Here is a 13,222-nt window from a genome sequence, read left to right on the forward strand (position 1 = left end):
GGTGTCCCCGGTTTCTGAGGTTTTCCATTGCAATCCTCATCACAACATTTTAGTATGCCTGCTAGTATAACAAGGAGCAGAGACATGAGTCACAATCCCATAGCAAAATTTCATATGCTCTTCCAAAACAAACCAAACACAAAACATTGATTTGTGTTACTTGGGAAGGTAAAACAAAAAAAAAACATTAACTGGTTTGTCTTGTGAATAAGGCCTACAACATCATACTGATGCTTGCCATGTATAATAATGTTTGTATATTACGACATCTGATCTAATGAAAGGTTTGTGCATGTATGTGCGCGCGTGCGCGTCAGTGTACCAGACGTGTAGTGGCGGATCAAGGCAACCCTGAAGCAATAAAAGGCTTGTAATTAAAGTCGATTGTGCCATCTACTGGTTCAACTTCAACATGCATGAGAAAGCTACTCGAATATTAAAGTAAGTGATAAATCATAAATGTTTTTGTGTTATTGTATCTTTAGTTTTAGTTTAACTGCAAACTGTATAGTTTTTCGGATATTAAAAGAAACCTTTAAGGACGTTTTTATGCCTTAGTTATTGATATTTTACAAGAAAAACATCGTGTTGACCTTTTAGAGGTAATGTGCTTAATGTGTTCGATTAAGGTCAAATTAAAACACGGCTGAGGAATAAATAAAGTCAAGTAAGCAGAAATGTATACCATGTAAATGAGATAAATTCTGTTGTGGAAGAAGGGAGGATCCTGCACAGGCTGCGTGCGTGTGCCCGCCGACATTGACGAGAACACGCACGTAGCTGTCAGTAGGAAATGCAGGCTGCGGGTGTAGGATGTACCCCTGTCGCTGCGCTTGGATAAATTAAACAAAGAACATTAGTTTTGCTTTAGAATGAAAATTATAGTGAAGGATTTTAAGAGTTTGGCGAGATTAGTCGCATACAGTCTTAATGTCTAACTGCTGTAATCGAAACATTCATCCTGCTAGCTAGGCTAAAAGAAGCTAACTCTGTTAGCTGGTAACTTAGCCAGCTACCTCACCGAGTGCAGGACATTTGCTCGTCACCCAGTTTAGTGGTGGTTCTTGCTCCGGTCCCGCCTTTGCTTTGTGTGTTTATTCATTTTACGGAGGAGGTTGCGGAACCGGAGCTGTGGCAGGGGCGACGTGTGAGCAGGAAGCCCCTGGCTCTCCAGGCGGACGGATCACAGTCACACGCCGGTCGTGGGTGAGTTGTACAGCCGAGTGGAAGTTGTGATTGCCGGGGGTTACAGGGTGGACAAGGCCGTGGACGCTGCTCGGTTCGGGCCTGGCATGCTGTGGGGGTGTTGATTTATTAGCTATTAGTAAACAGTTGTCTCCGTGTGTGTGATGAATCGGGAAGTTCACACGGGCCGAGTGAGGCCTCCAGAGAGGATCTATGACAACAATGTGACTGATGTTATTAGCTGCTAACATGTCAACCACGACAACAGACATTATCCTGCTTTGTCAGCAAACTGCTGGATCACTGTGGTTGTCGGGAGGGCTTTGTTGATAATGTGATTGAGTCCATACCTGGAAAGCATTGTTAAGTTTTCTCTGTCACAAGTAAGGTGTAAGTGTCACAGTGTGCAGCCTGTTGTACATCTGGATATGATATAGATAGTTTTTAAATGAGGTGTTTGATGCTGGGTGTAAAGTTGTAAATTGTTTGTAGGTTTTAAAAGTAGCTGATTAACTCAAATCCTTACAAAAATGTAATTTCCTGTATGACTTTGGTCTCTATGTGGCAAAAAACGAAATACAGCTCAGGACATTAGTTGCTTTTAACTTCATTTTTGTTTTTTCAATGTCACATTCAAAGTTTTGCGTAAACCAATTAAGTATTTTGGGATTATCCTATTTAATTTTTGATCTGGATTTAAGAATAGAGACTATGCGTAAGAGTTATCAATAATGAACTGACTGGATGCGAAGAAGTAATGTATTTTTATATACAATAGTTATGTTTTCTTTATTACAGCTAGACTGCTTTATGGCAAAAGAAAACTCACTTCAGTCATTTTCTTTCTTTCTTTTTTTTTTAAAGGAGTGATAATAGTTGAACCATGGCTGAACTTTTCACCTTATCCCCGTCACCACCTGCAATGGGTGATACACATGCAGCTCCTTCCATCTCTCCAAACTCATCAACAGTCCCTGCTCCCAACAGCCCTGCTCCAGAGTCTGCAAGGCAGATGGCCTTAACTCAGTCTTCCCTCTACAATGATGAAGCTTTGACTAGTAACAACCCTGTAGCACAGTCGGGAGGTCCACCTTTGACTCCCCAACCTCCCTCAAGTCCTCCTAAACTCACTGCTGAGACTCCATTCACGTTAACGGTACATGATGCTGCTCCACAAAGAGAGGAATCGGTAGGGCGAGATGCAGGGACTGGAGCTCAGGAACCAATGACAGGTGACTCATCAGCTCCAGAGCTCTCGAATTCTGAAACAGAACCCAACATACAGCCAAGTGAGACATCAGCACAAAGTGAATCGCAACTGGCATCCCCTTCTCCTGATCTCAATCCTGGTCCCAATCTTTACCCTAATGTGCACGTCACCCACAATCCAAATCCTTTCATGGAGGAACTTAAAGTGGACCAACCCCAAAGTTCTGCAGCTTCAAATCCCACACCTGCTCCTCCAGCATCCAGCGACACAACAGCATCAACTACAGCTGAGGAGGAACCTCAGCCACTTCAGCAAGCACAAAATGCCCAAAGTCAGCCTCCTCCACTCTCTCCCAAGCCTGTGAATCCGAGTGCAGTAAACCAGCCCAGCACCCCAACAAGAGTAGAACACCCTAGCCCGACTGTTCCACTTATCAACGAGCCAGCCTTTGTCCCCCCGCTCCCCAATCCCAACCCTCGGCCAGCCCCTGACACCCTCAGCTACCTTGAGTCAGCCAGCCTGATGTCGGGGACTTTGGAGTCTCTATCTGGGCTGGGAGATGATGGCAGCTCTGTGGGTTCAGACTCGGAGATCAATGGCCTGGCTGTCAGACGCACTGATAAATATGGCTTCCTTGGTGGGAATCAGTACAGTGAAGGCGGGTAAGCATCAGGACATTAAGTAATGACTCACTCTACCGACCACAGTGTGAAATATCGATCATCCACGATGTGATTCCATTATGTCCAGCGAGGGTCTTTGTGATTCTTTGATTAGAGGCACGTGTTAGGCGTGGCTGTTTAAAGGATGGAAAAAAGACACTTCTCTTTTTTTCGGTGCTAAGGTGCAAAATAAGAGGCAGTAAGATTGTGGCCAGACCGTTATTTATATGCAGGATTTACATTCATCTGTGTAAACTATCTTCCTTTGAATCGGTCACTTTGCCTTCCTAAACCTTTTATTCATTCTGTCATCTATTTACATTGAGGGCATCTTCATCTCCCCTTGCCCTTTCCCTTCCCACCCTATTCTCCTTTGCTGCAGCACTAAACATATCTGTCCATCCCTTATCTTTCGTTGGTCTGACTCAGATAATGCTGAGAGCGTTTTTTGTGACTCAGTATGTACTGTCTGTGCGTCTCAGCGGTATCAGCCCTTACACCCATCTGCTCTCTTCCTCCCTTTTTTTTCCTTTTAGCCTTGCTTCTTTTTTTTCTCTGACAAGCTAATTGCTCTTCCACTCTTGAATAATTAAAATGTTATTGATTTACCATCAGTAGTGACAGCGACCTGTGGTTAAGGTTAAGGATGTCCAAGCGTTTCAGCGTAATCTTGTGCAAATGAATGCAAGGGAGAGAAAATGACATCATTCACCGGTGCCATCAGATATGAGTTACAGATATATCAACATTTCAGAGTGCGATATATAGACTGTGAAAAGAAAAATGCACTTCCTGTTTCTGTCGCTGATGAGGACATGTTACATTACTCACTGTTTCAGAGAAAAGGAATTTCGAGTTGAAGTTGCCAGACAGAGGGAGGTCAAATGGCTCGATATGTTCCACAACTGGGATAAGTGGACTAAACATCGCTTCCAGAAGGTATGCATGCCAGCCTTTCCAGATACCCTTGTTTGTTTTTAATACCTGACAACATGCTAAAGCGGACTACCGTGTGTGTGTTTGTATGTTGTAGGTGAAGATGCGCTGCAGGAAAGGGATTCCATCGTCTCTCAGAGCTAAAGCCTGGCAGCTGCTGTCCAACAGTAAGGACCTCCTGGATGCCAACCCTGGAAAATTTGAGGTATCAATACGACAATGTATATATTTTTTGGAGTTTACCGATTTCTTCAATGTTTATGCAGTCGTTAAATCAAATTGCACAGATTCACCGTGCATTACACATGGATTGAGGAACACTTTTCCCCCAGTATTTCAGACAAAAAGGAGAAAAGCGAAGGAATTGTTAAAAACAAAAAAGTCTTGATGCAACCACTCAATGTCTTCTGGTATCATTTATACCTTTCTTTCTTCAAAGAGAATTGTCATTTTGAGGGGATTTTACTGAATCCTGAATTTGGTCAAAGTCTTGTTTGTCATTGTTTTTCAAACCTTAGTTATGAGTATGGAAACCTGTCTCTCCATCTGTAACCCATTGTCTACAGCATTAATGTCAGCGAGACAACAGAGAGCAGAGACGAGTTTGTTTTAATGTTTTCATGTGTGACAATGCATGCTTTCTAGGCTGCCACAAATATGCTTTAATGGTACCAAATAACGGGAAGTAGCTGAAGGTTTTGGATTTAGTAACTGGCTCGAATGTCAACCATGTTAATAGGAAGTTGTGGCTTGGTCAGGTAATTTCAACTCCAGGGGTGCTAAAGAGGCAGACGCAGACCTAAAGAGCTCTAAGCCTCTTATCAGGACTCGTAATCCTGCCTGGTTGTGTCCACATTGCAGGGGGTCTGGCCTCAGCTGGGTCGGGGTCCCAGTAAGTTTTGTATTTGCAGTCTGAAGAAGACTCTTTCATGTTGTTTCATACACGGCTCTGCAGACTTCTCCACTTTAATAGCTGATTTGAAAACTGACTCCATAAAATGAAAAACGTATATATATTTTTTTCATTTCAGGAGCTGGAGAGAGAGCAGGGAGAAGCCAAATGGTTAGACATCATAGAGAAGGATCTCCACAGACAGTTCCCTTTCCATGAGATGTTTGCTGCACGAGGAGGCCATGGGTAAAAAAAAAACATCAATGCAAAAACAAATAATAAATATAAATGAATTAACCACACGGACTGCAATCCTAAAATGTACATTTTCATATAAGAGGAATTATATACACTGTCTGTCCGTAAGTCACCATGATTGCCTTGGGGAAAATGTTGTAAATCACATCATAGAAAAAATAAGAATAGATACTTAAAATTTAAACAATGTGAAACACACAATTCAACTAATACAGGATTGTGAGACTGATGAACTCCAATATAAAAAATCACATACATGAACAGATATAATGATAACGTTTGGCTGGATAAGTGACCTTGTTGGGTGTTTTAACAGGAATTACAGGGCCTGAGTTTTTGCCCAGAATTCCTGATAGTCAATCAGAATATATGAGATGCTGACACTCATTATGTGGTAAAATCCTGCATAAACTTACAATGATGTTTGCAGTGTCGTAGTAAAGGACAGACTTGGCAGAAACAGAGCGTCGGAATAAGAGATCCAGATCACTTGAGCACCAGCTCCTTCTCTGCCTCACAGACGTACACATTTTAAAAGTCTTGGGGGAAGTCCCCTCCACTTTAAAAGTTATTTCCTGGCCCTGCATTATCTCAATTTGCATTGAGTCGAAGCAAGCTGTGTTAGGTTTTTTTTGTTGATTTAGTTCTTTGTTCCTCCAGGCAACAGGATCTGTATCGGATCCTGAAGGCCTACACCATCTACCGACCTGACGAGGGCTACTGCCAGGCCCAGGCTCCTGTGGCTGCAGTGCTGCTCATGCATATGCCTGCTGAGGTGAGAATGTTTTCACAGGGTTTGAGCTGAATAGGGTACAGGTGTGCTGTCAAATGCCCTCTGTATAATTTGATCAAAGAAAAAGATTTCACAGTTGATGCTCGACCTGTAAGCGCACAAGACGAGGAGTGAACGTCATAAAGTTGCGAGATGCAGTTCATTCTTGAGTTGTAGTGCTTGATTATCAATGCTATGCTTTGTTTAAAGCTGAACTCTTCTGTTAGGCATAGTTGGATGTTTTTTTTCCTCATCTTGGCGGTATGATAAAATTGTGTTTAATGATGGGAATTGTGTCAAGAGCAAGAATCCTTTATGGTCTTTTTTTATTTTATTTTATTTTTTTTAAAGTCCCGTCTCATCTGGTTGAAGGAAACAAAACGTACTTGTTTTTATTATCAAAGATCTATTTTTAGCTCGTCAATGTCTCGTCTTTGTCTCGAGTAAAAACAGTTGTTGCCAAATATTTATGGTGATACATTTGTTAGCCAAATGCCATCTCAGCCGATTCAACACTAAAGAAACAACTCGTGAGGAAAAAGGAGTCAGGTGGCAAGCAGACAAAACAAGCTGAGGCTGTTTGGCCCTTTCTGGTTACTGCATACATTATAAATAGACGGGCAGCAGACTGATGACGCTGCTGAAACTACATAGAGAAGGCTCACAGCAGACAAGGTGTCCTGCAAAAATCAAGCGCGTGTGTGATGCAGTCAGGACTCAAGTTACCGCTCAATCGCTCCCTACCAGCGACCTTCTTCAAGCAGGTTGACCACAAAGATCTGCTTTTACTTGCAGTTTGAAACCTGAGTTCATTGAGTCCGACAGTGTTCTTTAAAAAACGTCAGTCGGAGGGTTTCTATGGTGTGATCAAACAATGTTGTGATGCACAAGACGCAGTGGGTGCGCTATACGAATGACTCTAAAACAGTCCAGGGAGCAGCAACAAAAGAGAGTTCAACAAATACACAGAGATGAAAAGAAGAGAAGATTAAGTCACTTCATTTTGCGTTCATTGTTCTGTTTTTAAAAAGACACCAAAATAAGGAAGAAACATGAGAGGTACTTGATGCAATTGGTTTTGACCTCACCCTTTAGTTATTGTTGTTGTTTTTCCCCACACTTCATGTGTTGTAATCTTTCTATTTTCCAGCAAGCTTTTTGGTGCCTGGTCCAGATATGCGAGAAGTACCTTCCTGGCTACTACAGCGCCGGACTGGTGAGTGAATGGACTAACTGTAGTCTGTCAGAATCTGCATGTTGGTTTTCTCCGCTTTGTTGACTCCACTTTTTGTCTTTTAGGAAGCGATCCAGCTGGATGGCGAGATCTTCTTCTCCCTGTTACGACGTACCTGTCCGATGGCGTACCGTCATCTAAAGAAGTTTAAGATTGACCCGATTCTCTACATGACTGAATGGTTCATGTGCATCTTCTCACGCACCTTGCCATGGTCCTCTGTGCTGCGCGTATGGGACATGTTCTTCTGTGAAGGTAACACCTATATCCGTAAAGTTCAGTCACCTCTTAGGGAACGCTCTAGGCAATCCGTACTATAGCCAAGCACATTTGACCCCAGAGTCCAGTTCATTTGACCAGTGCGAGTGCTCCGAACCGCTACACTTCCTTCCTTGGAAGAGGTGGGCTTCAGCATGGTGCGACTGCTCATGCACGTGCACAAGCACGGGGGCACTTGAAGAAAAAAGTCATGGAGATCAGTCTATATAACCACATGTGTGTGTGTGTATGTGCGTTGTGACTTGTGTCATTGGTTGTGTGCAGTATCCTTTTTTTAGGTTTTTAATGAATTTTTAATTTCACGGTTTTTATTGTTGGATTGTGTTGTGATGTCTCTGAGGTGCATTGGACGTGCTTTTTTTCTTCTTTTTTTTTAAGATTTATTTTTGGGCTTTTTTGCCTTTTATTGGAGAGAAAGTGGATAGAGTTGGAAATTAAGGGGGGAGAGAGAGGGAATGACATGCGGGAAAGAGGCCACAGGCCGGAGTTGAACCCGGGCCGCCCGTCCTGTTGTGATATTCTGTTTAATACCAAAATGAAAGATAAGAGCTTTTTGTATATCTTGAACTAAGTTTATTATTGTTTTCTTGTTTGCTGTCTGCTTTTAGGGGTGAAGATAGTGTTTCGTGTCGGCCTGGTGCTACTGAAACAGATGCTCGGCTCTGTGGATAAGCTTCGGGAACTGCAGGGAATGTATGAAACCATGGAGCGTCTCCGCAACATCTCCCCCGACACGATCAGAGAGGACATACTGGTACAGGAGGTAAGTCTGTTTCTGGAAGCGCCCAATAAACAAAAGCTGCTTCTGTTTTTACTCACACACACCAGTTATGAGTCACTTAGTCCTGTAATGTCCAGTCTAGTAATCTTCACTTCCTCTGTCTGTCTCTTCTCTGTCTGATCTGACGTCCAGATTGTCATACTCCCAGTGACCGAGGCGCTCATCGAGAAGGAATGCAGCATTCAGGTAAGGAAGTGGAGGGAGTCCAGGGGGGAACTGACGCATCAGCCAGGCCGCCGCCTCCACGGTACGAGAGCCATCTTTGAGCACAAACGCCGTGCAGCCTCCATCAGCTCTGGCGGCAGCTTCTCCTTCCTTGGAAGCTCGATCCCTCCGCCAGGACCCCTCAGGGCTTCTTCCAGTCTGCTCTCACTCCCCGGCTTCCGCAAGTCCAAGTCTCCTTTCCACTCCCAAATGAAAAAGGGCTCCTTCTCAGGGCCTTCAGGGATGGAGGGCCTGCCCACTGCAACATCAAGCCAAGGGCGAGGCACCGCCAATAAACCACCAATTCCACCAGGAGCAGGTCAAAAAGCACCGGCTCCCCATGTTCGAAGTCCCTTAATCGTGGGTGCCACTGCTTCATCACATGGGTCTGCTGAGGTCTCAGAAGGCGCCTCAGCACAAGGCCAGTCCGCTTCTTCTGCCCCATCACAAAGCACAGCTCCACAACCCAACACTCTGACCCCCGCCCCGGTGATTGTGTCTGAGCAAATCACTCAAACGCTCCCCTCTCCCACTGCAAACAACGCCCCTTTGCCCCCCTGTCCAGAAATAAAAAAAGAAGCATCGCCGGTGGCCGAGGCCAAAACCGCGGAGGAAGATGGAAAGAAGAGGAAGAAGAGCAAAGAAGACAAGAAGAAGGAGAAGGAAGACGAGAAGAAAAAACTGAAGGAAAAGAAAGAGAAGGAAAAGGTGGAAAAAGAGAGGCTCAGGAAGGAGAAAGAGAGGCTAGAAAAGGAGAAGAAGAGAGGGGGGAAGAAAAAGGAAAAAGGGGGAGGAGAGGCTGAGGACAAAAATGGAGCTACAGCAGCGAGAGATTCGGCCTAGTTTTTCACCCCATCATTCAAAGATCATCAAAAAAGGGACACTGAACAAAAGAAGAGGTCAGGGGAACAAAAAAAACTGCAGAGACAAAGAGCGATTAATAATAAAAAGAAACAAAAAAAAAAAAACATGGGATGGCTTCCTCTCTAATGTCACCATTTTGAAGACTTGGTGTAGCCCAGGGGCTGTGGTGGAGAAAACTGGATCATGGTTTTAATAGCACCTCAGGGGGCTCTCTGCCTCTTGTCCAATGCTTTCTTTTTTCAGAGTGTTATTAAGACGGGACAATTTTCCTTTTTCAACTGGAGCACATACTGTGAGTCTGAATATTTGTTCAGATTATTACAGTCATTACCTTTTTAGTTTTTTTAAATTCCCTTTTTTCATTTTTATTCTTTTTACCAGATTGATGGCGGTGGTTAGACACACCTCGACTAAATGGATTGTTGATGAGGATTGAGGGATTGTTTGCAGGTGTAGTAGTGGTGCCATAGAGCATGTAAATATACGATGCATCTACCTACAGTACATAGGATCCTGTTAGTGTTCCTGATGCCCTGTCAGTTCTCATCGGTGGACAGTGTTTTCAAAATGCCTGGAACAAAAAAAACGAAAGAAAAGAAAATCCTTCTGCATCCAACGCAGGCACTGTGGACAGATCCCTTAGTGATGATGTTGAGGATGTATTTATTGTCATGTTAAGTGTTGTGAGTGTGTGCCTTAGTAGTATAGTGAAGTGTGTTACTGTTCTATGTGTGGCCTATCTGGTTATAGACTCCCTCTGACGTTTTTTTTTCCCCCTCTCAAATCAAACAAACACTTATTCTTGTGTTTTTCCCCCACATTAATTCATCATTGGAATAAATCTAAGTGATGAAAATAGAAGGATGTTGATGAATGAAAAGAGTGAGGAGTGCAAAGTAAAACCACACACCACGGAGGTGTGTTTTCACTCCTGCTTTATGATGGGAGTATTGATTAGGCCTCATTCTAATCTTACTGGACTGACGTTTTCCAAACAGCAGGCGGAAGTCCAATCGACCACATGTCCAATTCTAAAATGAGTATTGCTTTCCACGCGAACAAAATCCCAAGTAATTGTGTTAAAATTAGCCAAACTTCAGTATGGGTAAGAACTTCATTTCATTATCCCGTTAGAATGTGTTTTTAAAAGAATGAAGGATGATTTTTGCACTTGTGAGTTTGTCACAAAGCACCACTGAAGTCAACCACTCCGATAGTGTAGTTACGTAGAGAGCGAGAGTCTCAATCCGGTTTCATCTCGTTTGAAATCTGCGGCTTGAGGACCTATAGGAAGCCACTCGAGTAGAGGTGCCAGGTGTGCCAATGTAGCATGAACCTCAGATCGTTGACCTTCGGGGCTCTGATGTATTTATGTACAAAGTGGTTAATTTAATCAAATATAGTATATTATGAATTATTCTTATTATTATTTTTTTTGATCCGACTATTTTTCTATGTGAGCGAGAGACACCTGGTTGACTGGAATGATGGCTGACTACACACAATGTAGTTGCAGAGGGATTATTTGATTATTATTATTTTTTAAGTTCTGCACATGCTGAGTCCTCTGCTTTCACTCCACAAACTTCATTCAACTCTTTGCTTTGATTATGTTTACCGTCACTGTTGTTTTGGTCAACTTTGAAGTTCACGAGTCTCCAGTTTACTGAAGTGCAGTATTAAAACAGACTAGAGTGGTGAAATGAAAGAGCAAAGAGTGATTCAGACATACGTTTTGGAAGTCAAAGGTCTTAATTGTACTGTATAATAGACTAAGAGGAGATTGGAATAGTTCTTTTTATTCAAGATCTTAAGTATGTCAGTCTCACTAAGTTGTGTTGTAACATTCATAATAATTTATGGACTAACTCCCTAAGCTATTTACATTTAGTGTCCTGTACTGTAAGATATTTATGCCTACATTAAATGCACTGAACCTCATCAGTATATGGTGAGTAGTGCCGGGTAGTTTGTGTGAAACCATTTGATAGCAAAAAAAACAAAAAAACATTGATGCTCTTATACTGTACTGTTTTTGTAGTCAAGGATTAGAGGGACTTCCGTGTAGCTTTGTAGCCAACATGTCCTCCATTTCCATTCTTCTCACTTATTTCAGGCTGTCATCCAAATCGCAAAAATTAATCACACACACATCCTGCTCCTCTATTTTAACGCCTGTGCATTCACACAGGCACAGATTAGTGTAGTATTAGTGAGGATCAACTCAACACATCTATGCAAAGTATCCTCCATAGATCGTTGGCATGGAAAAAACTGGTTTCTGTGCTCTGGTAGGTCATTTTAGGAGCAAATGTTCAGGCCCGTGGATGAAAATATTTGATGAGCAATATGTTCAATGATCAATTTGACATCTGGCTTCTTGTTGAATCAGCGCTTAGATCGGCTGTGGATGAATTGAGGATTACATTTCTGGAGGTCCTTTGTACATTTCTGCATCGGTCTTAAAATCGTATCTCTTGGTTACATACATTGGGGAATTACCCCACGGATGCAAATATTTAAAAACAACAACACCCATTTAAACTGTTTCATTCTCCCTTTGCCGATACGTCTTTTCTTCATGTTTTTAAGTTTACACGTCTCTCTCTCTCTCTACGGCGAAAGTGAAATAAAATTCATAGCTAATTGAATTCATTCCTTCAGATCTACAACTGATGTATTTAATTGATGATAATGACATTTGTGATGAGTAATAAACCATAATATATTAAATCATCAGGGTGTGTTTGTGTTTCTTGGAGGAGGTTCTCCTTATGTATGATGACTATTAAAAAGTTAGTAGCGTACAAGTCAAGCCTGAGACCACGGTGTGTGCGTGTGCGCGCGTGTGTGCGTTACTCATGTTCCTGGAAACATGAAATTCTGTAGATTAAAATAACTTTCATCTATTTTTAACCATGGAGAATCAGCTGCCACTGCCTTAAAAATACAGAATGTTATTTCTATCACTATATTATAAATAGCCAAATGTGAAGGAATGAAGTTCATATTACTCAGACTGAGATGAATGTAGAGGAAGACGTAAGGATGTTTCTTTAGTTTACTTTTAATTATTAATTCCACATATATTTCTTTTAAATATATTCTGGTGTTTTTCTCAGCTGATTAATCTGTGTCCAATAAATCACATTTATTTATTGAGCTATATTGGTTTATTTGAATATGGTGATTTCTATACTGTGTCTTAGAGTTATTTGATGTTTTTTTTTAATAGCGAGTTATTTCTTTTATGCACACGCATTTTGCAGAAGTAGAACTCGGGCTGGTCTGTATTGATCAGAAGACCCTCCTCTGGCCTGTGTTTGTACCTGCAGGTGTAAAGAGGCTCCACTAGAGGTCACTAGATATATATTTATGAGGGATTCTGGGATCCATTTCACTGGACTTGTACCCCCCCTGAACCCTGTCCCCCAGAGCCACTGAACAGAGACACTATTTTAGAAAAGGAAAGAGATTTTATTCACAGTTTGTCCCTTTTATTCATTACAGAGGAAAGGTGAGGAAGAGACCAGTTCCTGAAGTTGAGAAACCTTCTGAAAAGAAGAGGATTTCATGGATGGATGAAGGAGTGGAGGGAAAGACGACGAAGATTTGAATGTTTTCTTTCGGTCCCTTCTCTCCTCTCCTTCATTCATTTCTTTCACTTTTCAAGGACAAAAGTTGCCGTCGCTTTAAGGAGGCAACTGTTGTCCTCTCTAACCTGCAAAAAGCTCTCTCTCCTCCCACTTCCCCATCCACCTGAGAGGACATCTTCAGAATTTGGAATGAAGTCCTCAGGTTTTGTAAACCCCCCCCCGCCCCCCCTCTCCTCAGATACCGAGGAGGAACTGAGGAACACGTTTCATTCACACAAACACCTCAGGATGAAGTGATGAAGGGCAGGCAGACATGAAGAAGTGAGAGGAAAGAAAAGGTTTGTGAGAA

The 13,222-nt window shown here is 42.4% G+C and overlaps 1 protein-coding gene across 1 annotated transcript; it reads left to right on the plus strand.

Annotated features, from left to right (window-relative positions):
* The first annotated feature begins 483 nt into the window (after positions 1 to 483).
* tbc1d10b (TBC1 domain family, member 10b) lies at positions 484 to 13,047 on the plus strand. The gene is made up of 10 exons (XM_079365640.1): positions 484 to 1,206; positions 2,050 to 3,057; positions 3,897 to 3,996; positions 4,091 to 4,198; positions 5,025 to 5,131; positions 5,804 to 5,918; positions 7,066 to 7,131; positions 7,215 to 7,404; positions 8,037 to 8,191; positions 8,342 to 13,047. Exons 2-10 carry the CDS (start codon positions 2,069 to 2,071, stop codon positions 9,254 to 9,256), a joined length of 2,745 nt encoding a protein of 914 aa, XP_079221766.1. The 5' UTR covers positions 484 to 1,206; positions 2,050 to 2,068; the 3' UTR covers positions 9,257 to 13,047.
* The last annotated feature ends 175 nt before the right edge of the window (positions 13,048 to 13,222 follow it).

This window comes from Symphodus melops, assembly GCF_947650265.1.
Source record: "Symphodus melops genome assembly, chromosome: 17".
NCBI classification, from domain to species: domain Eukaryota; kingdom Metazoa; phylum Chordata; class Actinopteri; order Labriformes; family Labridae; genus Symphodus; species Symphodus melops.